Source organism: Hemitrygon akajei, unplaced genomic scaffold, assembly GCF_048418815.1.
Source record: "Hemitrygon akajei unplaced genomic scaffold, sHemAka1.3 Scf000091, whole genome shotgun sequence".
Taxonomy (NCBI): Eukaryota; Metazoa; Chordata; class Chondrichthyes; order Myliobatiformes; family Dasyatidae; genus Hemitrygon; species Hemitrygon akajei.
The window spans coordinates 2,103,035-2,129,437 of NW_027331977.1; the positions used below are offsets into that span (position 1 = coordinate 2,103,035).

At 41.0% G+C, this 26,403-nt stretch overlaps 1 protein-coding gene across 3 annotated transcripts in view; it reads left to right on the top strand.

The window, feature by feature from the left end:
* Positions 1 to 26,403, top strand: part of LOC140722864 (uncharacterized) — a 54,320-nt gene that overhangs the window by 13,785 nt on the left and 14,132 nt on the right. For all 3 annotated transcript variants that reach the window (XM_073037502.1, XM_073037503.1, XM_073037504.1), the window contains exons 3-9: positions 12,867 to 13,038; positions 19,270 to 19,506; positions 19,962 to 20,093; positions 21,531 to 21,761; positions 23,747 to 23,977; positions 24,433 to 24,564; positions 25,974 to 26,204. In XM_073037502.1, coding sequence (XP_072893603.1) covers positions 12,867 to 13,038; positions 19,270 to 19,506; positions 19,962 to 20,093; positions 21,531 to 21,761; positions 23,747 to 23,977; positions 24,433 to 24,564; positions 25,974 to 26,204 — 1,366 coding nt within the window. The remainder of the gene's footprint in view (positions 1 to 12,866; positions 13,039 to 19,269; positions 19,507 to 19,961; positions 20,094 to 21,530; positions 21,762 to 23,746; positions 23,978 to 24,432; positions 24,565 to 25,973; positions 26,205 to 26,403) is intronic.

The window sequence follows — 26,403 nt, forward strand, 5'->3', positions numbered from 1 at the left end:
ACTTTCCGAAACGGTTGTCACCTGCCCAATCGCGTTATTGTATAGGTAATTGTGAGATATTGGCTGCTAGACGAGTGACGATACTGGCTGAAGGGGTTAAGAATCGGTTTATTGTTTAACGGGTTAAGTGCGTGGAATGGGCTGCCGGCGACAGTGGTGGTAGCGGATATGACAGGTTATTTTAAGAGACTCCTGGACAGGGATATGGAGTGCATAAAAATAGAGGGCTATGGGTAACTCTAGGTAGTTTCTCATGGGAGGACAGTTCTTGGGCCGAAGGGCCTGTATTGTGCTGTATGTTTATATGTTTCTATTTTTCTATGGTTTATAAGAATTTAGCTGATTCCCAGAATGCCTGGGGACTTAACAACCGCAAGTCCAATGGTCATTGTTTTTTTAACTGTTTTATTTTGACAATACTTATCATCTGGGTTCCTAAAACGTAAAGCCTGACGCTCTATCTAGGCAAATTGATCTCGCCAATTCGCAGAGACGACAGAGTCGATAATTTTGGAGAATAAATGTTGGTGTTTCCTGTCACTTGGATTGCTGATGACCTAATCAGACAAGCACTTGATGGGAGTCATCCAGTTCTCAGACCTTTACGTCGGCTATCGGTGCCACCACAGCTTAGGTCAGATGTCCTCAAAGAGGGCCATTCATCGAAGAGAACAGACCACCCTGGGATTTCACGCAGCCTCGAATTCGTAAAAAATAGTTATTCGGGCCGAAATGTCGACTGTGCTCTTTTCTTAGATGCTGCGTGGCCTACTGCCCTCCAGCAGAATTTTGCTTGTTTTGCACGGATTTCCAACATCAGGAGATTTCCTATTGTTTATGATAGTTTCGTCAGGTAATTTGCCTAAGTTTGTGCCGTTTGCGACCGTTCCAAAGATTCCATTTCACCCCATGGTTTTCTCCGTCCCCTCCCCTTACCCTCCCACACCCGGTTCCACCTCTTGCTGATTTTATCACTGAACTTCATACTTCTTCACTGACACTTAAGCTGATTTTCCAATACCGGTAAACTTTTTACCTTACTGTGTTACACAGCCCTAGATACTGCAGATTTTTCATTTTAGCAGAGGTGTAGCGTGTACGGCTTTCATTCCGATACACTCTCTGATAGGGGCACACAATGTACGTCCACGTTTTGTAGCGCATTTTTTAAACTTACTGGAACTACCTCTCGCAGTTAGTCCTATTTTCACCCACAAACGAATGGTCAGGCAAAGAGGACTAAGCAAGATATGAAACATCCTCTTCGTTGACATGTTTCTGTAATCAATCCTCTTGGAGTGACCATTTAATTTTGTCAGAAATAGTTTATAACATCGCTCACCATTCGCGGCTTGGCATATGACATTTCGAATGTCATTTTGCGATTGATCGTCTCTTTCCCGAGTAAGATGTGAAAGTCGATGATCCGTTTCCTAATCACTTTGTCAGGCCCTGTAGACAAACCTTTATTGTTCTTTCAACGTGTTGACGGGAGCATGACGGGCTCATTGAATTCGTCCTGCATTGGACGATTCAAAGCAACTCGGCTGATTGGTTCTTTCAGTTCCAATAAAAATGCAATATGCAAGGAGAGTTATAAACCTCTCAATCCTGCACCAACTTTCAAAATTATGATTATTATGACTACTTACCTAACCTGGAATATATGTGCAAGGATTTGCATTACAGCTCTCTAACAGAAATAATGCCAAATATTCAGAACTTTTTCAATCTGCAGTTATATATATTTTTTCTCGCTTCGTTTCCAAAAGGCTACACCTTGTTACGATTATCTCTCGTTTCATATTCCCCAGGTGAGGGTAGTAGCTTCTCGGTATCAGTTCTGTCGAACACCCGACAAAGAGTACATAATTAGATATAATCTCATTCATCTAATTAAATATCAGTAACCTTCATGCATTCTTCATCAAAGAATATTTTCGCCAAAGGATCATTATCCTCCTACAAAATCGAAATTTCCTTCGGCATCAAGATCAGAACTAAACATATTAAATTAAATTTGGTTTCACCATATAATTGACAATACTATTTTGAGATTATAATACACCAGCTTCATTGCAAAGAAAAAAAAACATATTTATTTGCGTTTTCTCTAACTGTCTCTTTTCAATTAGACAACGTTGGCTTCAAGCCAAGGGGGCTTCTGGCCTTGATTCGGTGAGAGAGCAATTTCATGCCAACAAAAGAAGACGAAAAGGCCTTCTTTTTTCCATGGAGCAGCCTCTTTGGCTCCCTCCCTTTTAAAATAGAATCTCGCAGCTTTCTTCTCGCTGAAGAGGGCTTTTCACTGCTGATAAGAAGATCAATACTGTAACTTGCAGATTGCAACTTTCCAGTTCTAAACTTATTTACCCTCCCTTTCACGTAACTAAATTAAATCTCTACACTGTAGTCATTTAGCCCCTACTTCTAGGCCTCCCTTTCCGCCAAGACCATTAACGAAGCCCTTTTTATATGCTGTGCGCAGATTGCTTGTCTCCTGCAAGTTAAAGGGCAATTGTAGTATTTAATCAATTGGCAGGGGTATAGTCCGGAGCAAAGGAGGTGTTCCGAACATGATATCTTATGTTCTGCTCTGATGTCTGATTTTCATCGATATCAAGCCGATCAACGTGAGTCGCCAGGACGCGGCTCGAGAAGGGTTGCGGGCAGATGTTCAGAAACGGAGAAAGCAACACGCACAACACGCTGGAGGAACTGAACAGGTTGGGCAGCATCCGTGGAAAAGAGCGTTCGACCAACCTGCTGAATTCTTCCAGCGTGTTGTGCATGTTGCTTTGACCCCAGCATCTGCAGTGTATTTTGTGCTTAGAAATGCAGAGAAATTTTCTTTTAGTTAGTATGTGGACCGCATTTTCTCAGTGTCATTTCATGAGTATGCAGTGTTTACTGTATTGTTTATCTCCCATGTATAATTGTTTGTCCTTGGACTGATCCTTTTTTCCACTTTGTTTCGTATGTGTCTATTTTGATATTTGGGAGATTTTAAATCGCTCCCTGTATTTAACACTTCTATTAAGTTTAGGATAATATAATTAGTAAGTTAGTTGTAGGTGTTTGATTTGGATATCATTGCATTTTCTAATCAACCCTGCTGTCTAATTGGTGCTCCATTGCTATGAATATTCCCGGGCGTACTCCAGAGACTCATGCCAACCCCTCTTTGCTCAGTCGTGTTGTTTCTTTATCTGGTGAAACTCAAATTGTTCTTCTGGTTCTCTTAAGTGATTTAATTTCTTGAAAATCGTCTTTCGTTTGCTTGAGCTTTTGTTAATCTTGTTAGTAATATTGTTGGAAATGTTAATGTCAATCGGTGTTTTGGAGCGATCGACATTTTTGAAACTTCGTTCGTGAAATTCTGGCATATGCGTTTGAGTTAAACTCCTGAAATGTCAGGAAGGTATGTGCAGTGACCACCTTCCAGCCAGGACACCTTTAAGACACTTCATTTTTTAGGGATTGCTTTGGACAAGGCAGATCTCAGCTATGATCGGCATATTCGTCATTGCTTCGAAGGAATCCTGTTTTCGGAAAAACCTCTCCTTATTGACTCTATAAATCACTTGGTATTTCGAATTAACCATTTTAAGTCTGTGCTTGAATGAGAACACTTTAAGGACTATTTCTAAGTTGGAGTGGTCGTTAGATATAACCGCCTAACTGTTTACTTCCAGTTAAGTTAACTTGTTTTACTTTTCTATGTTTTGTTTGAGCAGAGGTTAATAAAGTTGGTTGTTTGTTTATACATCCAGACTCATTTTGCATATCTGTAGCTACTGGTTCATTCTAATATAGGGGGCTTGTCCGGGATATAAACGACTTTGGGACTTTGTTTATTAACGATATGATTGGAGAAGGAGAAATGCCCTATGCTCTATGTTTTATTGATATTTGTGTGTAATCAGCACCAATGGACATTGTGGACTTTCTGAAATCTGCAACTACTGTGGCATTAGAGAAATTGAAAAAAGGTGAACTGCTGGATATTGACAAGTCACTGAAGCTTGCAGGGATATCTACGACTGTGACAAAGTCAAAGGTATAAAGGAAAATAGCTGAGCGCTATATCGTTGCAAACGTATTTAATGAAGACGTGTTAGATAAGTTTCCAGTAAGTAAACTTGAGATGCAGCTACAAGTGAAACAAACGCGGTTAGTGAGATTTAAAATGCAGGTGACAGAAATAGAAGCAAATAAAAAACGGAATTTGAAGCTACAGGAAGAGAAAAAGAGAGAGAAGCTGCAGAAAAACCAAGAAAATTTGAGCTAGAGATATCGAGGTTCAGGTCCGATACCCATGCTCCTATTCCTAGGAAACCGTCTGTTGCTAGTCAAGAAGTCAAATTGTTTCGGCCATTTAACGCGGCAGAAGTAGAAAAATACTTCCAGAATGCTGAAGCAATTGCTCCAAGTTCAGAGTGGCCGAAAGAGAAATGGCCAGTGTTGTTTGAAAGTGTAATTAAAGGGAAAGCAAAGAAATTTATCAGCATTCTGATACTGTGAAACAGCGCATACTTAAACCTTATGAACTGCTTCCGGAAGCATATAGAGAAAGACTTAGAAATGTGAAGAAATCTGTGAAATAGTCTTAAGTGGAATTTGCCTATGATAAATCTCTGTGTTTTTGAGCGATGGGATACCTCTAAAAATCTGAATGGGAGGTATGACAACTTGAAAGAGTCGGTTTCAATTGAGGAATTTAAAAGATATCCTAAAATAATAGGGACACAGCTAAGTTGCAGGTCTGCTAAATTAGCAGAAAAGTATGATTTAATCCATAACGGTAAACTTCATCCGGGTAAAACTTGTACAAACAGGAACATGGATATTCATTGTAAACCGGAAATTAAATAAGAAATTAGTGAGAAAGGTAAAGATGAAGAATTAAGTCAAGGAAAGAAATGTTGGTCCTATGTTTAATTATTGCAAGAAAACTGGTCATGTAATAGCTAACTTCTCCGAATCAAGGAGAAGGAGAAGAAAGCAGTCCTTGATGCCTGGGTGGAACATATTGAAACACCTCTAAAACTGCAGAGTTCGGGAAGTTCAAAACAAGCTTTGTCAAGGTCTGACTGAGCTACGAAGGGATATTACTATTTTAGGACAAAGCGATTTGTATCCTTGAAATAGGGGTCTGCTCCAGTGCCAATAAAAATTCTTAGAGACACTGGGGCTTCTCAGTCACTAATGTTAGACAGCGTTCTAGAGTTTAGTGTGGAGTCTGACACAAGTGAGGTAAATTATGTTTGAGGTGCTGGGAATGTCCTTATTTCTGAATATCTGCACATTGTAATTTTAAGGTCAGGGTTAGGTTCAGGACCTATTAATGTAGGACTACAGACCAGTTTACCTGTGAGTGATGTTTCTTTACTGTTTGGAAATTACCTATCAGATGGTAAGTTTTTGCTGAAGTGCTGTTGACAAATAATCCCGTCCCTGATGATCCAAAGATGGACTCTAACTTGTATGCCTCCAGTTGAGTAACCCTAGCTAAGGCCAAAATGTCTGTCAAGGAAAGTGTTTCTGTGCAGCATGGGCCTGTTACACATGCCAGCTCAAATCGAAAGTTAGATTTTGATCATTTGACAGGAACTTTCCTATCTTCCCTGTATGACCAAGATTCTAGTAGTCTGACCATGAAGATTTGTCTATGTCTGGGAAGGAGATTATGGCAGAACAGAGTAAAGACCCTGAGATTGTCAAGTTTAAAAAACAAGCTCGCCTAGATAGAGAAACTGAGAAGGTGCCAGTAGGGTTTTGTTTCAGGAAGTGGATAGTTAATGAGAAAGTGGAGACCACCTACGATTCCTGCAAATGAGGATTGGGTAGTTATTCAGCAGGTATTCGTTCCTAAGGCCTATAGGAATGAAAATTTTACTTTGGCTCATAGTATGCCCTTGTGAGGCTATCTAGGAGTAAATAAAACTGAGAATAAAGTTGTTTCTTTTTAATACCTTTACTGGCCTGGTTTAAGAACCGGTGTGGCCACATTTGGCGAACTTGTTACACCTGTCAGGTAATGGGTTAACCTAATCATGATACCCCCCCCCACAGTTGCCCCATTTTCCAAAATTATTTGGAACCGTTCTCCAAAATTATTTTAGATTGTGTAGGCCCATTGCCAGAAACTAAAACTGGCCATGAATATTTACTGATCATCATGTGCACAGCGTCCAGCTTTCCTGAGGCAATACCTCTCAGGAATATAAAGGCTAAAACTGTAATGGATCTTACAAATTTATTTACGTAATTGGGGTTGCCTAAGGAGATCCAGTCTGTGCATGAAGTAATTGTATGACAGAATTATTCCAACAGCTAGTTTATAAACTAGGTGCCAAACAGATTACCTCGTCTGCATACCACCCAGAAATGCAAGGGGCTTTAGAGAGGTTCCATTCTACCCTAAAAACTTTGATTATGAATTATTGAATGGAAAATGAAAAAGGATTGGGATAGGGCGCACAATTTCTTGCATTTACAGTACGGGACTCAGTGAAGATATCCATAGGTTTTAGTCCTTCTGAACTTGTGTTTGGCCATAGAGTTCGAGGACCTTTGTGCTTCGTGAACAGTGGATTAATAAAGTGATACATACTAATTGGCTGCATTATGTTTTAAAATTTAAGGAGAGATTACAAAAAGCTTGTAGCCGAGCAAAGGAAAATTTAAAATCTACTCTGGAGAGAATGAAAACCTGTTATGTCAAGGAAGCTAGAGTGCGGTCATTTAAGCCGGCAGACAATGTGTTGGTTCTTTTCGCGGTGCAATGAAACGCATTACAAGGTAAATTTCATGGACATTTCTGAGTTTATATCTAAAGTTAATGAGGATGTGTGAAAACACCGGATCGAAGAAGGCCAACACAGCTTTAGCACATAAATATGAGAAAACCATATTATGAGAAACAGTCTGCTACAGTGACTGCAATGATCAATAACCATGATTCTGATCCTTCTTGGAACTATATGGTGATCCAGCTGAGGCTTATTTTAAACCGAACATTATTCTGCCAGATTACCAAATTCGACAATTCTGGAAAATATGGTTGGGAAATTAGCTCATTTACAGACAGGGCAGAACCAGCACATGAAGAAGTTCATTTTAAAACACAGGGATTTATTTCCAGACGTTCCTAAAAGATCCACATTAGCTTCTCATCAATAGCTGATGAGAATGTTGGGAATGCCCAACACATAGAGCAACATCCATTTCGGATGAACATGGAAAAATGTTTACTTGCCAAACAGGAAATCAAGTATAGGTTGGAAAATAATATTTTTAGACCTTCTACTTCGAATTCGAGTTCACATTGTGTCATGGTGCCTAAACCAACAGTAGTATTCGGTCCTGTATTGATGACAGGAAAGTGAATGCCATAAAAAATTAGATGCGTATCCAATCACCACGGTAGATAAAGTTGGAGAAGCAAATTTTTTTTGCAGGCTCAGGATCAGGCTTTTCATTCCAGGATGAAGGACATGTCTTCCTTTTTTAAACAAAGGGGCTTCCCTTCGTCCACCATCAACTCTGCTCTCAAACGCATCTCTCCCATTTCCCGCACATCTGCCCACACCCCATCCACCCGCCACCCCACTCGGGATAGGGTTCCTCTTGTCCTTACCTACCACCCCACCAGCCTCCAGGTCCAACGTATAATTCTCCGTATCTTACGCCACCTCCAACGGGATCCCACTACCAAACACATGTTTCCCTCACCCCCGCTGTCTGCTTTTCGCAGGGATCGCTTCCTAAGCGACTCCCTTGTCCACTCGTCGCTCCCATCTCTTCCCACCGATCTCCCTCCCAGCACTTATCCTTGTAAACGGAACAAGTGCAACACCTGCCCTTACACTTCCTCCTCCACCACCATTCAGGGCCCCAGACAGTCCTTCCAGGTGAGGCGACACTTCAACTGTGAGTCGGCTGGTGTGGTATTCTGTGTCCGGTGTTCCCGGTGTGACCTTTTATATATCGGTGAGACCCGACACAGACTGGGAGACCGTTTCGCTGAACACCTACACTCGGTCCGCCAGAAAAAACAGGATCTCCCAGTGGCCACACGTTTTACTTCCACGTCCCATTCCCATTCTGATATGTCTATCCATGGCCTCCTATACTGTCAAAATGAATCCACACTCAGGTTGGAGGAACAACACCTTATGTACCGGCGGGGTAGCCCCCAACCTGATGGCATGAACATTGACTTATCTAAGCTCCGTTAATGCCCCTCATCTCCTTCTTACCCCATCCCTGACATATTTACTTGTTTGCCTCTTCTCCATCTCCCTCTGGTGTTCCACGCCCCCCGCCACTTTCTTTCTCCCGAGGCCTCCCGTCCCATGATACATTCCCTTCTCCAGCTCTGTATCACTTTCGCCAATCACCTTTACAACTCTTAGCTTCATCCCACCCCCTCCGGTCTTCTCCTATCATTTCGCATTTCCCCTTCCACCACTACATTCAAATCTCTTACTATCTTTCCTTTCGGTTAGTCCTGACGAAGTGTCTCGGCCCGAAACGTCGGCAGCGCTTCTCACTGTAAATGCTGCCTGGCCTGCTGTATTCCACCAGCATTTTGTGTGTGTTGTTGTTTCTTGAAAAGATTGATTTGTTAAAAAGGTACTGATGTGTTCCACTGACTGATAGGAGCAGAGATATTTTTGTTTTTCTAAGACCATCTAGGTTAAATGAATAGAATGTTCGACCGTTTGGAATGAAAAATGCATTAGGAACTTTCTGGAGAATGATTAGATCTGCGATTCATGGGTTAAAATATACAGAGGCCTATATTGACGATTTAGTTACAGGGAATGACACTTCGGAAGCACATATCACTGCAGCGGAAAAACCGGTTGAAAGGCTTTCAAAAGCTAACCGAGCTATTAACTTAGCTAAAAGTGAATTTGGTCATGCCACTGTGACCTACCGTGGTTATATTGCGGGTCATGGTAGGTTGGTTCCAGTTCAGACAATATTGCAAACAATTTTGGAGGTACCTACTCCAACTGCTAAGAAGGCTCTCAGAAGATTCTTGGGAATGGTCTGACATTACCGCAAATTCTGTAACAATTTTGCTAACCTTGCCCTTCCATTAACTAAACTCATGAAGAATTGTCAAAAGTTTGTTTGGACAGTGCTTTGTCAGGAGGAATTTGATAAATTGAAAGCTATGCTATGTCGTCAACCTGTGCTCAGGTCACATGATTTGGAAAACCCATTTTCATTAGCTATGGATGCCGGTGATGAGGCTGCAGGAGCAGTATTGCTCCAAAGCGATGATGCTGAGGAGGTTGATCATCCGGTGGCTTACTTTTCGAAGAAATTTAATGAGCATGATAAGAAATCATTCAATCATAGAAAAATAATTATTGTACCATGTTTTGACTCGGCAATATGTTGATGTCTATGTTGATGCAACTCAGAAACCTCTGGTGGTTTACACTGATCATAATCTAGTAGTGTTTTGAGTAAGATGAAAAAGAAATATCGAAGGTTACTGAAATGGAGTTTAATTTTAGAGGAACATGATATTTTAATATGTTACGGATTCAAGCAACAATAAATATATGAGTGAGGCAGGGTTTTGATAACAAACACAACGTTTATTAAAACACTGAAAAATAAGCCCCCAAAAGTAAACAAATCACTAACGTAACCGGAAATCAGCTGCTGTGCGGCAGCTTAAACAGTTCTTAAAGCGGTGTTGCAAAAACAGTTCTTCAAAGTAGTATTGCAAAAGTTCAAAATGCTTACAGTCCATTTAAGGGAGAGACTTTTTAAGACGATTTAAATTCTCTTTCACGTCGTGTCGCCGCTGCTCCAAATCGAACTTTCCCCAAGAAGAATTTAGAAAGATGAAGAATGAAACGGCTTAAAGGCACTGACCTTTCCTTTAAAAAAAACTGTACTCAATCCTTTCTGCTATTCACAGGGATTAACACGAGTACAGTCAACGAAATCCTTCCGAATGAGGATCAAACAAGGTCGAAACCGTTTCACCGTCGAAATAGACTTTCTTCGATCGTTTAACTCCCGAACTCCGATCTACACTCTCCACTGATTCTCAACTCGCTGTATTATTAAAAAACTGCTGGCAATGACCTTTTAAACTTTAGGCATTAAATAAAACTCCATCTTTCAACTAAACTGCGTCATAACATTAAATCACGCAGCGGCATGAAGTCAACATGGCAAATCCAGCCACGAACTGCCCCTCCTCAAAGGGAGGGGTCCTTCTTTTATACCCTGTAAAAAAGAACTGTCACATGACCTCTACAGGCGGGGAAATGACGTCACTCCACCATCACAAGACCATTACCTCAAGTTCAGTATAGCTTCAACACCAGTCACGTGACAAGTACAACACTATCACGTGTCAAGGGTACGTAACACATAACTCACTTTGAAAGCAATGATAATATAATTGCCGATTGCCTGCACCGATGTTGAATTAACAATGTTATTTTTGAGTGGATTTTTTATATTTGTATTCACTCTACGGTACATTCGTTTGTAAGGTGCTGCATAATAATTACATGTATATTGTATATCTTCTGGGTTTTATACATTCTTATTTTATTTGATTTTTTTTAAAAATAGTTGTTAAAAGTTTGCTCCCAATAGACATTTGTTTTTTTCCTTGAGTGGTGGTGTTACATGCCACCGTGAGATCCTGTGAGTGGAATTATGTAATGTTCCTGTGAGTGGGTTGATGTAATGGTCTTCTGAGTGGGATGATGTAATGGTCTTGTGACAGTGGGGGATGTAATGTCACGCGATGATATTCCATAAAAGAAAACCCCGCAACTGTGACGCAGTTCTTAATTGTATTTTACGCTGCAACCCTGTTAATGTCGTTTGGCGGTTTTGTGATAATACGCGACCGGTTTTGTTTGTTGCAAGTATGTGTTTTTTTTTTCTCGTACAGTTAGTAAAGGAGAGTGAAGATATTACCAGCATTATCCATACCCAAAAGATTGGGTAAAGTTAATGTCGTTCGGTGTTCTGGGAGTGATCGTCATTTTTGAACCTTCTTTCCGGAAATTGAGGCATGCACGTTTGAGTTAAAGCCCTGAAAAGTCAGGAAGGTTTGTGCAGTGACCACTCTCCAGACAAAAGTTCAGTTACTTTAAGACACTTTATTTCTTGGGGATTTCTTTGGAAAAGACATATTTCAGCTTTCAACGGCAGAATCGTCATTTCATCGAAGGAATCGTGGTTTCGGAAAACTCTCGCCTTACTGACTGTATAGAACACCTGAACTTTTGAATTTCCTACTTTAATATCTGTGCTTGAATTAGAACTAGTTATGAACTATTTCTAATTGTGACTGTTCGCTACAGATAGCTGCCTAACTTTTTTTTTACTTCTGGTTAAGTTAGTCGCTTTAATTTTGGATGTTTGTTTGAGCAGAGGTTAATAAATTTGGTTGTTTATAAATCCGGACTCATGTTTTGCTGCTGGTTCAGAACAGTGCATTCTTCATTTGGATGTAAGTCAGAAAAAAGTAATTCATTATTCAGAGCTCTAGTTACACGTTTATGTGCAAACCACTGAAAATTAGGCATTCAATAGGAACATGTGCTCTTATTCACTGCCCACCCACCCAACCCTCGCCTTTCTGTCAAATGGTGGACATTGAATAGTTTTGCAAATTGGAAAGTCACTTTGAACCTAAGATTGAATCAGAAGATAAATCGGCTTTACAAAGTAGTCACTTAAGGAAGAGTTAGAAGTTTTCAGAATTTTTCTCCTCCGGTAGTATTATTTCTATTTATTAATCTATAGTCAGGTTGGCATCTGATCATGTACGACCTTACTTACTTATGCACTGTAATTCTCTCCGACCTCACGCATCTGTCATGTCCCCTTAATCTGACAACCTGCTTTTATTAGCACTGTCAAAAAATCCCAAAATAAAATCGAGTAATTCTCATTACATCGGACCTCATAATTTTGCATTTTTTCACGTTCCTGTTTTAAGACGATACCAAATTACAGAAGATGGAAATATAGTCCACTTCTCGGTTGTGTTGTGCAGCAATATGATGCTGCTGCTATTGATAATGACAATGATGAAAATCGTGGTGATGATACAATGATGGTGATGATTACGATGACTATAATAATTACGAATAGAAGCATAGAAAACCTACAGCACAATACACAAAGGTTTACCGAACATACACTTACCTTCGAAATTACCTCGGGTTACCAATAGCTCTCTATTGTTCTGAGCTCCATGTATCTGTCCAGGAATCTGGGGTATCACTGAAAATAACTTCATGATGTACTCAAAACCATATTGTATCCTAATTGGTTATTCCTTCTTTGTTCCCTGGCAGGTTTAGCGGGATTAGTCTTTAATTGATCTGTAAAGATATATTCACTGTCTTCTTTAAATGCAGGCCAATGCCTTAACCCACTTGAGTTCAACTATTTGGTTCTGGATGACTCTGCTGTTTCACAGAATGAGGTGCTGAGTATGTTATATCAAAAACTCAAAGAAGCACAACATAACACCTTAAGAGTTAGACTACATTGTCCTAAGACAGGTAAAATGCATTGGGGTCACCTCGCTGAAGAATGTTTCACTTCCCACGGTAAATCTTCATTTAATCAAGATGCGCTAGGCAGTATAGATACAGTTCAAAAGAAGTCATTTTTATGTTTGCAGATAAAGATCGTCACAGAACAGGAAATTTGTTAATTTAGTAAGATTTGTAAAACACGTTCGTTTATAAACTTTGCTTTTAAATTATTAAGCGGAAGGTCGTTTCTCGCAAATATGTCTGCTCCAGAAGCAAAACCAACTCGATAACTTGTTGATTTTTTTTATTATTCAGCGAGTCATGTATCTCTTCAAAAAGAAACGAAAAAAGGAAGCATGCAAGCTACTTTTCGGGAAAGTTCTCACAAGTGGTGATAATGAAGTTCGAAATTTTTGGGAAATAATGGAGCGACATCAGAAGTTAAATGCAACCTTGAATGCATTAATAAATGAAATTAAAAGAACAGGTATTGATTCGACGATATTTAGTTAAGAAATAGATAGAGAAAGTACGAAAGCTATTCCATCAATCAGACAGCTAAGTGCATACTAAATACCAAAAAATGCATTTCCACTGCTGATAAAAATATGGGGCATATTGTCATGATGGTACTGGCTGAATTGCGTGGTGCATGCTGCATAGGTCTGTGACTATGACGCTAATGCCACCGGATTTTCTAAATTCCTCATTAATTAGGCAATTGACAGAGAAAATATTTTTGTTGGCATATACATAATGGATATTTATATTTAAAATCTCAACGAGCAATATTCCTGATATAAACATATATGCATTCCCCTCCGTAGATTTTATTTTCCTATTTAAATATGATGAGATGCAAACCATATTGTAAGTGTTCATTGTCTGAATTGTCTTGTCGTTTTCCGCTGTGATGTGCAGAATATTACTCCGATACTAGAGTAGGCACTGACTCGTATCTGCAGTTGACATTCGAAGCTATATCAACGGAGCTGTATCAATTTATGCAAGTGCCAACTCCGCGATGTCGTTTCAGAGAATAAATGTTTTCCCCTTCTGCGTAGAACATAGCACTGTGTGTTATCTTCCATACTGTGCCATTCTCAACTACATTACCTCTGCCTGTATGGGAACGACATACCTCTATTCTATGTTGGTGTCTAACTCAAAGGTTATTAATGCAGAATAATAAGGCCTTGAACACGAAGACTGGCAGACCGGTCCAGTCAACTATCACTCACTGCAGTAGAAAACAATCACAACCCATGCACCATTGTAATGTCCTTTAAACATAAATGCGAATCCTCTATTTCTTAACATTGCGACCAACGCAAAATATGTGTTCACTATTATCGGTGCCATACACAGTGATAAATGATACGACATCCTTCTGAATGTATATGATCTACATTTCTTCATTTGCTGCATATTCATTTTAAAGCCTCCTGATCTCCGCTGACGCAAATGTTTCCACTCTGTTCCAGTCACCTCCGACTAACATTGAATTGAACTGTATTAAATTCACTTTATTTCGTACACTATTCGCATGCCCTGGGAGTGAAAAGCTCTAAGTTACGTCTCCGTCTAAATGTACAATGTACAACTTATAGTAATCTGTAATAAATAGCATGTGCAACAGGACAGTCAACGTAGCATAGAAATACAATTGTACCTGCTTGAAATAATCAGTGGAGGATGCTATACTGGAGCCTGTTGGTTCTGGTTTTAATACTGAGGTACCGTTTCCCGATGATAGCAGCTGGAATAGTTTGTGATTGGCGTGATTCGGGTCACTAGTGATCCTTCGCGTCCTTTTCACACACCTGTCTCTGTAAATGCTTTGAATAGTGGGAAGTTCACAACTACAGATGCGTTGAACTGTCAGCACCTCTCTGCAGAATCCTGTGATTGACGGAAGTACACTTCACATACAAGCCAATTAGGATGCTCTCTATTGTGCCCTTGTAGAAAGTCCTTAAAACAGTAAAAAAAAACACTTGACCCATCGAGTTCGTTTTAAAATTAACTCCTCTGACTATAATGCCTACGTTTCTGCAATGCATATTGCTTCGGTGGAAAAAAAAAATTCTGACTGACCACCTTACTCATGGGTCTCCTGTGGGAGTTACGATATATATAGGTAACATCTATGAAAAAAGAGTTCAGTCGTCGTTTCGGACAAAGACCGTTCGGCAGGACTAAAGAAAAAAAGAAGATGAGGGGTAGAGTTAAAAAGAAGGGAGAGTGGATGAAGATAAACAAGGTGACATGTCAAACCGCTAGGCCAGAAGTGAAATAATGAGATGGGATGTTTATTGGTGAAAGCGATACAGGGATGGAGAAAGGGTGATCTAACTGGAGAGGGCCGAACGCCCTGGACGAAATAGAAGGGGAAACGATCAGTCAGGAACAACAGGGATGAGAAGGCATTAAGGTAAGGTGACAGAGGGAAGTGCGTACACTGAATGGTGATGGTAGAGCTGGGGGCATCATCGGAAGTTGCAGAAGTCGTTGTTCATGCCATCAGGTTGGAGGCTACACGGACGGAATAAAAGGAGTTTAACCTCCAATCTGAGTGTGGCAACATCGGTAGTACTCTTTTCCATAGATGCTGCTTGGCTTGCTGAGTTCCTCCAGCATTTTGTGTGTGTTCCTTGGATTTCCATTGTCCCTTAAAACTGCTGGACGGACACGGCAGGCTGCGCTAGGCAAGAACATGTTTGGAGAAGGCCTCCGCGAGAAAAAAGAGGACTTCAGTCGTAAAGCTCCGTAATGATCGATAGACTGAGGAATGTTGAAGATAAACAAATTTAGTAGATTCGAAGAAGGGAATGTTGCAACTTCTCGGCAGATTATCAACTTCGACAGGAAGGGAGACGGAACAATTTTTTTCTGATCGAATAGATCGGGAGTAGAAGATAGAATAAAATAAAATAAAATTAGTTTCATCTGTAAGGAGTGATTTGTGCATGATTAAGACTTTGAATGATAATGCTACAGGGTATTTCATTTCGTAGCTCTCTATAGAAGTAGCGTATCCTGCTGCTAGTTCAGGTTTCAGTCATATTATAGGTCCTGTGATGTTCAACTTAGTAATGTTCTGCCAGCCAATCATGATGGTAACTTCTTTAGAAGTTCTAAAGAATGCAGGAAGGAGAGGAATTGTGACAGATACTTGAGGGCTTCATGGTCTTTTTGGTGGAGCTGGAGAGAGAGGAAGATCGGAATATGGGCGATAGGATTAAAACCAAATGGAATGCACTGTTCGATGGAGTCGAAAATTACATGTTTTACCGCTGAATGGTGACGAGAAATCGGCGCCGCAAGTAACGGACACATCCAGCATTTGGAAGATATGGACTCTAACCTTGTGTACATTTAGACAGCCACAATTATATACATTTTTTTCTGTTCTTTATTTCCCCTTTCATAAGAAAAAAAAAACTTCCTCCAAACGTGCTCCAAACAATATATCAAGGAATGCACCAAAGAACAAAACAAAATTCCTGAAAGATTAGTGATGCCAAGCTATAATGTATTCATATGGGATGAAGGTATTTATGCTGGAGCCATACTAGACCTGTTCTCTTCTTTAGAGATCACTCCACGGCCGGTCCTTGACGCTACTCAATGCCCTTTTAACCTGGGACCTTAGTAATGCCGACTACCCAAATGATGATTACCTGTCGTGGAAGCTGGGGATTTTCTGAAGCAGACAGTATTTGTGGCGCTTGAACGTGCGTTTTGGTCTGCCTGAACACAGTTGAGAAGAACGAAGCTTCCATTCTCTTGGGAAAACATCGTACTAAGGTGAGACCCTTTGTCGGAGCCTGCAAGGAAATTTCATTTCTGAAAACCTTGTCCATGCAACTGCTGTTTAGGGCTGTTTTTGAGAAAGTGCAAGCTCATACAAAGCAGTATGATAGGCAGAAATGTGAAACTGTGTGATACACCCAGCCGAAACTCGTCGTGATCGGCTTGGTGAAGTAGCTACAGCGATGGAAAACACTAAATTCCCCGGTATACCTGATGCCGTCGCACTTCTGCTGGATTCTCTGGAGGATCACGAAGAGGAGTTACACTTAGCTCCCATACTGCTGGTTAGCCCTGAATTGCAGAAACCGTCGGCATGCACGTAAACAGGATGAGAGTGATTGTCGATAATAATTCGGAGAGAAGCATCACACTCAAGCGTGCGATGCTAAGAGCACGTCTTTTCCTGGTGACCATGATGCTCAGTATACCATTGAAAAAAAAACAAACAAAAAAAAACAGGAGAAAAGCTATTTGCTGGATCGGGAAATTTTACAGCAAAGTTATTCAACTTTGTTGACTGCTCCGTACGTGAGAGATAGACAATGAGATTGAAGGAGAAGATGTTAAAGTCCGAATATATCACTTGTACTGACGAGTGTAATCTGGATTGCGACAGGAGCACTGGATACATAATCGGAGTGATAGATAATATTCTTTCGGAGAAAGGTCTCGACGGTTACTACCACTGGAGCTGGACGATGTTCGACAGCATCTGATGAATTGAAGGACGCTTGAATCATCACAGTGTCAAGGAATTTTTGCGTCGCCATAGTGCTGACGAAGAAGAAGAATGAGAAGCTACGAATGACTGTTGATTAACGGACAGAGAACCCACGTTTGTTCCTGATCAATATACTGATTCACGGATCGATGAAGCACTGGTCTACATGAGTGGTTTAGCGTGCGTGATGTAAGGAGTGTGTATTATCTGATGTCCACGGGTGAAGCTAACAAAGAGAAGACGGCATCGGTGGTTTGTGTTGAAGTTATGTTGCGATGATTCAGGTCATTTTCGATTTGACAAGATCAAAGAATTGGTCCGAGATGGGTTGACGCAGCACCGAATAATGCTTGTGGTTGAAGAGTACTGTACGTCGGGTATTCGAATTATTCGTTGACAGGCGCTGTCTACGAGAGTTGCTCTTTTATCTAATTTACAGAGTGTGGGATCACCTGACTTAGGGTAGTTTGCAGAGTTTGATTCCAGTGACGCTTCGAATATATTGGTCATCACTGATCATTACACCCGGTCTGCTCAAGCCTTCTCCATTAAAATCAGACGGCGCCATAATGTCATGGAAGAAATATTTTGTTTATTGTGGCCTCCAAAGAAGGATACACAATTATCATCGAAGGAGTTTTGAGAGGCGGCTTATGCATGCGTTGCTGAGCATGCTGAGAGACTTGGGCCACGCCCTATTATCCTCATGTGAGCCCCAACCTTGAAGGGGCAACCAGGTATTACTCGACATGTCTGGAACCCTGGATATAAGCAAAAAGAGCAAATGGAGTCAGATACTGGGTTTTCGTCCACTTCTACAAAGATAGAAAGAATGAAGCTACTGGAGATACCCCGTATTATTTGATGCTCAGGCCTGTAAATCTCTGTTTTGGTTTTGGCACGTACGACGTGCCTCAGAAAAACGAAATTGATATATGCCTGACAAGTGGAACGGATTGCAAAAGGCTTTTGATCTATCTGCGGTCTCTGATAACAAGCATAATTAAACAAACAAGAGCAGATATGCTCAAAATTATAGGTTTTCCCAAATGATGCCTGGAGACAGAGTTTTAGGAAGAAATTTGGGGCTATCAAATAAGCGTAAGTTTGTTGTCTGCTGGACGTCCGGTGCTACGTTTTGGCGAGCCAAAAACCAAATATGCCAGATTTCCGGGAGAAGCCAAAAGCGGGAAATAGCACTGTCAACATTTTGCATGTGAATTCCTTCCACATGTCGGACAGCAGATATGTGTTGACCCAGAGTCGGAAATGGACCCGTCACCTCCTATGGTAATCCTGCGCAGAAGTGTGAGAAGAGAAAAGCAAAAACCTAAAGAGAAAGTAATAACAAATATAGGCTGGCATATGGTGCTCCGGGAGAACGTAAAAATTGGAAATGCAGCCGAGTAAGAATAGTTATCAGGAATCTGAACAGATGATACAGGAGAAGGACGTGGAATAAAGACAAAAAGTTCAGAATCGAACCTGTGGTACAGGTGTTTTGAAACATCGCCTGACAGAGAAGGAAATAAATCACGTTGCACTAGTTTGCAAAATTTATTGTTATGAAATTAATATCCGTTTACACACGGGGTTACAGGGAAGGCAGATTAAGGGATTTAAAAAAATCTTTGGAAGATAACTGTTTGAACGAGGGGAAATTGAGAGTTCCGGAAAAATGACACAGTAGAGGAGTTCAGTGCAGTTTAGATAGACAATAATTCTCCCTGGGACTACGATGAGTTTGAAGAGGCATATTTCCTAATATTGCTACAATCACCTTCCCTTCTGGTTTGGTATCCTGGCGCCAATTAGATATTTATTCGGTACAGAAAAAGTCAAATTCAAAGTCGAATACTTCGCCAGATGCACAGGTACAGCTAGGGAAAGAAGCAGTACTTGTAAATACAAAACTTATTTCCGGCAGTTTCACAGGCACAATACTTTTGAACAGAAGAATCCACAAAAAAAAGGCAATATTTCGGGCTTGAAACTATTGCATTCGTATCTACCAGCAACAATTTACCACCCTCCGGATCAGATGAAGATTCAACTCTTCTGTCCATACTATATATTATAGATATTAATTTTTTCATTACCGCAAGCACAAGTGTCATTTTCTGTTCACGATATTGGGAACTGTTACCCGAATCTTACTACCTTGTTGTATTTAACATTTAGCTGCAGGGAGATGTGGCGTGATTCGTAATATGGCGGACGATCATGACACAAAATTGAAAGAAAATACAGAGTATGAAGAAGATACTGCAGACAATGAGAAATCAAGAGCTGCTGAAGATAAGCACGGTGCTTGTACCGAAAGAGCGAGGGACGATATTGAAATAACGAATCAAGATCCGGCAACTGACAGACGAGATGAAAAGTCAGGCACATCGCAGGATGGCAGAACCATAGGTGGTGGGTATAATTTAATGCTGTTCTAACTATATTTCCAAATACTTCCCAAATTACGTAGGTGTTTCGTGATCTGAAAGAGAAGTAGTATACTTCTCGCGGGACTCTGAGGGACAGAGAGCATCTGCGGTGACCTGGGAATCTCACTAAGTTCCTGCAGAGTCTCGACGAACAATGTTGACACTCCCACTACGGACGGTAATTTTTCTGTTTATATTATCCTTCATATTTCGGAATAATATCTATTTCTGGGAGTAACCATACGGTAACCAGCATTTGGGACAGAAAAAGCCCGAGCAGCATTATCCGTAGCATTAGCTCGACTTTCTTCGTCCTGTCCCACCGATGGCCCGAATGTGTGCACGTTTACGATGCTGAGCCGCTCAATCGGGCACTTCAGCTCTATCGTCCAGTTAGCCAAACCTTGTAATTCTATTCCATTTCCCGATACGACACAGAAGTAAAAGAACATCATGAAACCGGAAATGATTTAGACAGAAATAAACAACAACATATGGCAGTGAAAGAAGATGGTGTCGACTCCTCGAAAAGCGGAGGTCCCGATGATGTTCACAGTGCTGATAACGAAGGTAAGGATCAGGTTTTGCAAGTAGACATTTTTAACACACTGCAGTATAGCCGACTGGTTGCTGTCACAATATTGCCGTAAATCTCTGAATAGCCGTGATCTACCAAATGTTCCCGGCACGTCCTTACTCCTTAAATTCCTGTGATATGCAGCTCATAAACACAACGGTTGTTCTTTATGTTTTTCTTTCTTTTTTTTTTGCTGCACTTTGTATTAGTTAAGCCAGAACTGCGCAGAAAAGTCGTGCATTGTCTCCTCGGATTTACGTTTGTACCAAATACCTTACCAAATACAAAATGTCCACAAATTGGCGTGGAGGTTCCTGAAACTCCGCACCCTCACGAAGCTCTAGCTGGGGAATTTAACAGTGGACCAGCAGGCTCAAGATTGGACAATGAACCAAAACGGAGATCCTGTATAATTAAGGATGAAGCTGAGATCAGACACGCCATAATGGGTCATGAGTTGCTGGGAGGTACGAAATAATGGACAGTAGGGGCTTCGCCAGTTAGGCAGGAAATTTCCCAAGGCGTGCTTGATACTGAATAATGGGAAGTTGGGGAACAAAGTCCTAAAGAGAAGTTAATTACAAATATAGGCTGGCAAATAGCGCACCGAGAGTACGTATGAATTGAAATGCAGACGAATAAGAATACATATCAGGATCCTGAACAGATGAAAAAGGAGAGGGACATGGAATAAAGACAAGAAGTTCAGAATCTATCCTACGGAACAGGTGATTTGGAACATCGTCCGACTGAAAAGGAAATAAATCTATTTGCACTAGTTTGCAAAATCTTTTGTTATGAAGTTAATATCGGTTTATAACCTGGGCTGGACGGACGGCAGATTAGGAGAAGTAAATAAAGAAAAAATAGTTCTTTGAAAGATAACTTTTTAAGCGAAGGGAAATTGAGAGTTGCGGAAAACAGACACAGTAGTCGATTTGAGACCAGCTTAGATAAGCAATAACTCTCCCTGGGACTGCGATGAGCTTGTAGAGGCGTATTTGCTAATATTACTACAATCGCCATCCCTTCTGGCATGTTATACTGGCGCCAATTAGATGCTTATTCGGTACAGCAAAAGTCAAGTTCAAAGTCGAGTTTTTCGCCAGATGCACAGGTACACCGAGAGAAAGAAACAACACTTGTAAAAACAGAACTTACATTCGGCAGTTTCACCGGCATAGTACTTTTGAACAGCAGAATTCACAAAAAAAGGCAAGATCTCAGCCTTGAAACTACCCTGATCACATCTACCCACAACGATTTATCACCCTCGGGATCAGGTGAAGATTCAACTCTTTTGTCTATATATATATATTATAGATGTTAAGTTTTTCATTACAGCAAGCACAAGTATCATTTTCTGCTCCCGATATTGAAAACTGTAACCCGGATCTTACTCCCTTGTCTTATTTAACATTTACCCGCAGGGAGATGTGGCGTGATTCGTAATATGGCGGGCGATGCTGACACAGAATTAAAAGAAAATACGGAGAATGAAGAAGATACTGTAGACAACGAGAAACCAAGAGCTGCTAAAGCTAAGGACGGTGCTGGTACCGAAAGAGCAAGGGAGGATATTGAAATAACGAATCAAGATCCGGCAAATGACAGACGAGATGAAAAGTCAGGCACATCGCAGGATGGCAGAAACATAGGTGGTGAGTATAATTTAATGCTCTTCTAACTATGTTTCCAAATACTTCCCAAATTACGTAGGTGTTTCGTGATTTGAAGAAGAAGTAGTACACTTCTCGCGGGACTCTGCGGGACAGAGAGCATTTGGGGAGACCTAGGAATCTCATTGTGTTCCTGCAGAGTCTCGACGAACAATGTTGACGCTCCCCTATGGGCGGTAATTTTTCTGATTATATTGTCCTTCATATTTCGGCATTTCTAGTTTTTATTTCTGGGAGTAACCATACGGTAACCGGCATTTGGGACAGAATAAGCCCGTGCAGCCTTATCCGTAGCATTTGCTCATATTTCTTCGTCCTGTCCCTCCGATGGCCCGTAAGTGTGCACGTTTACGATGCTGAGCCGCTCTATTGGGCACTTCAGCTCTATCGTCCAGTTAGTCAAACCTTGTAATTTTATTCCATTCGCCGATACGACACAGAAGTAAAAGAACATCATGAAACCGTAAATGACTTAGACAGAAATAAACTACAACATATGGCAGTGAAAGAAGATGCTGTAGACTTCTCGAAAAACGGAGGTCCCGAAGATGAGAACCGTGCTGATAACGAAAGTAAGGATCAGCTTTTGCAAGCAGACATTTCTAACACACTTCAGTACAGCTGACAGTTTGGTGTCAAGATAGTGCCGTAAATCTCTGAATAGCCGTGATCTACCAAATGTTCCCGGCACGTCATTACTCCTTAAATTCCAGTGATGTGCAGCTCGAAAAGACATCAGTAGTATATATGTTTTTGCACTTTGTATTTATTTTAGCCAGAACTGCACCCAAAAGTCGTGCATTGTTTCCTTGGATTTACTGTTGTACCAATTTACTTTCCAAATGCAAAATGTCCATATATTGGCGAGGAAGATCCTGAAACTGTGCACCCTCACTAAGCTGCAGCTGGGAAAATGAACAGTGGAACAGCAGGCTCATGATTGGACATTGAACCAAAACGGAGATACTGTATAATTAGGGATGAAGCCGAGATCAGACATGCCACACTGGGGCATGAGTTGCCGGAACGTTCGAAGTAATGGACAGTAGGGGCGTCCCGAGTCAGGCGGGAAATTTCCTGAGTAATGAGAAGAAGGGAAACAAAATCCGAAAGAGAAGTTAATTACAAATATAGGCTGGCAAATAGCGCACCGGGTGAACGTACAAAATGGAAATGCAGACGAGTAAGAATACATATCAGGATACTGAACAGATGAAAAAGGAGGGGGACATGGAATAAAGACAAGAAGTTCAGAATCTATCCTGCGGTACATGTGATTTGGAACATCGTCCGACTGAGAAGGAAATAAATCAGTTTGCACTCGTCTGCAAAATTTATTGTTATGAAGTTATTATCAGTTTACACCCTGGGCTGGAAGGACGGCAGGATAGGAGGGGAAAAAAATAGTTCTTTGAAAGATAACTTTTTAAGTGAAGGGGAATTGAGAACTGCGGAAAACAGACACAGCAGTGGATTTGAGACCAGTTTGGATAGACAATAACTCTCCCTGGGACTGCGATGAGCTTGAAGAGGCGTATTTGCTAATATTACTACAATCGCCATCCCATCTGGCTTGGTATCCTGTCACCAATTAGATGCTTATTCGGTACAGCAAAAGTCAAGTTCAAAGTCGAGTTTTTCACCAGATGCACAGGTACACCTACAGAAAGGAACAACACTTGTAAAAACAGAACTTACATTCGGCAGTTTCACCGGCATAGTACTTTTGAACAGCACAATTCACAAAAAAAGGCAAGATCTCAGCCTTGAAACTACCCTGCTTATAAATACCCACAACGATTTACCACCCTCGGGATCAGATGAAGATTCAACTCTTCTGTCCATATTATATATTATTGATGTTAAGTTTGTCATTACAGCAAGCACGAGTGTCTTTTTTCTGTTCCCGATATTGGAAACTGTTGCCCGGATCTTACTCCCTTGTTTTATTTAAAATTTACCCGCAGGGAGATGTGGCGCGATTCGTAAAATGGCGGACGATCCTGACACGGAATTAAAAGAAAATACGGAGAATGAAGAAGATACTGTAGACAACGAGAAACCAAGAGCTGCTGAAGCTAAGGGCGGTGCTGGTACCGAAAGAGCAAGGGAGGATATTGAAATAACGAATCAAGTTCCGGCAACTGAAAGACGAGATGAAAAGTCAGGCACATCGCAGGATAGCAGAACCATAGGTGGTGAGTATAATTTGATGCTGTTCTAACTATATTCCCAAATACTTACCAAATTACGTAGGTGTTTCGTGTTTTGAAGAAGAAGTAGTATACTTCTCGCGGGGCTCTGCGGGAGAGAGAGCATCTGCGGAGACCTAGGAATCTCTTTGTGTTCCTGCAGAGTCTCGACGAACAATGTTGACACTCCCACTACGGACGGTAATTTTTCTGTTTATATTATCCTTCATATTTCGGAATAATTTCTATTTCTGGGAGTAACCATACGGTAACCAGCATTTGGGACTGAATAAGCCCGTGCAGCATTCTCCGTAGCATTAACTCGTCTTTCTTCCCCCTGTCCCTCCGATGGCCCGTAAGTGTGCACGTTTACGATGCTGAGCCGCTCTATCGGGCACTTCACCTCTATCGTCCAGTTAGCCAAACCTTGTAATTCTATTCCATTTCCCGATACGACACAGAAGTAAAAGAACATTATGAAACCGGAAATGATTTAGACAGAACTAAACTACAACATATGGCAGTGAAAGAAGATGGTGCCGACTCCTCGAAAAGCGGAGGTCCCGAAGATGTGCACAGTGCTGATATCGAAGGTAAGGATCAGATTTTGCAAGCAGACATTTCTAACACACTGCAGTATAGCTGACAGTTTGCTGTCAGAATAGTGCCGTAAATATCTGAATAGCCGAGATCCACCAAATGTTCCCGGCACGTCCTTATTCCTTAAATTCCAGTGATGTGCAGTTCATATAGACAGTGGTTGTTCTTTTTTTTCCTGCACTTTGTATTAGTTTAGCCAGAACTGTGCACAAAAGTCGTGCATTCTCTCCTCGGATTTACGTTTGTACAAATACCTTACCAAATACAGAATGTCCAAAAATTGGCGAGGAGGTTCCTGAACCTCCGCAACCAAAAGAAGATGTAGCTGGGGAAATTAACAGTGGACCAACAGGCTCAAGATTGGACAATGAACCAAAACGGAGATCCTGTATAATTAGGAATAAAGCTGAGATCAGACACGCCATAATGGGACATTAATTGAGGGAAGTACGAAATAATGGACAGAAGGGGCGTACCTAGTCATGCAGGAAATTTTCCAAGGAGTGCTTGATACTGAATAAAGGGTATTTGGGGAAGAAAATCCTAAAGAGAAGTTAATTACAAATATAGGCTGGCAAATAGCGCACCGAGAGTACGTACGAATTGAAATGCAGGCGAGTAAGAATACATATCAGGATCCTGAACAGATGAAAAAGGAGAGGGACATGGAATAAAGACAAGAAGTTCAGAATCTATCCTACGGAACAGGTGATTTGGAACATCGTCCGAATGAGAAGGAAATAAATCAGTTTGCACTATTTTGCAAAATTTATCGTTATGAAGTTAATATGACTTTACACCCTCGGCTAGAGGGACGGCAGATTAAGAGATTAAAAAAAATAGTTCTTTCAAAAATAACTGATTAATCGAAGTGAAATTGAGAGTTGCGGAAAACAGACACAGTACTGGAAATGAGACCAGTTTAGATAAAGAATAACTCTCCCTGGGACTGCGATGAGCTTGTAGAGGCGTATTTGCTAATATTACTACAAACGCCATCCCTTCAGGCTTGTTATCCTGGCGCCAGTTAGATGTTTATTCGGTACAGCAAAAGTCAAGTTCAAAGTCGAGTTTTTCGCCAGATGCACAGGTACACCGAGAGAAAGAAACAACACTTGTGAAAACAGAACTTACATTAGGCAGTTTCACCGGCATAGTACTTTTGAACAGCAGAATTCACAAAAAAGGGGCAAGATCTCAGCCTTGAAACTACCCTGCTCATATCTACCCACAACGATTTACCACCCTCGGGATCAGATGCAGATTCAACTCTTTTGTCTATATATATATTATAGATGTTAAGTTTTTCATTACAGCAAGCACATGTATCATTTTCTGTTCCCGATATTGAAAACTGTTAACCGGATCTTACATCCTTGTCTTATTTAACATTTACCCGCAGAGAGATGTGGCGTGATTCGTAATATGGCGGACGATCCTAACACAGAATTAAAAGAAAATACGGAGAATGAAGAAGATACTGTAGACAACGAGAAACCAAGAGCTGCTAAAGCCAAGGACGGTGCTGATACCGAAAGAGCAAGGGAGGATATTGAAATAACGAATCAAGAGTCGGGAACTGACAGACGAGATGAAAAGTCAGGCACATCGCAGGATGGCAGAACCACAGGTGGTGAGTATAATTTAATGCTGTTCTAACTATGTTTCCAAATACTTCCCAAATTACGTAGGTGCTTCGTGATTTGAAGAAGAAGGAGTATACTTCTCGCGGGACTCTGCGGGATAGAGAGCATCTGCGGAGACCTAGGAATCTCTTTGTATTCTTGCAGAGTCCCGACGAACAATGTTGACGCTCCCACTACGGACGGTAA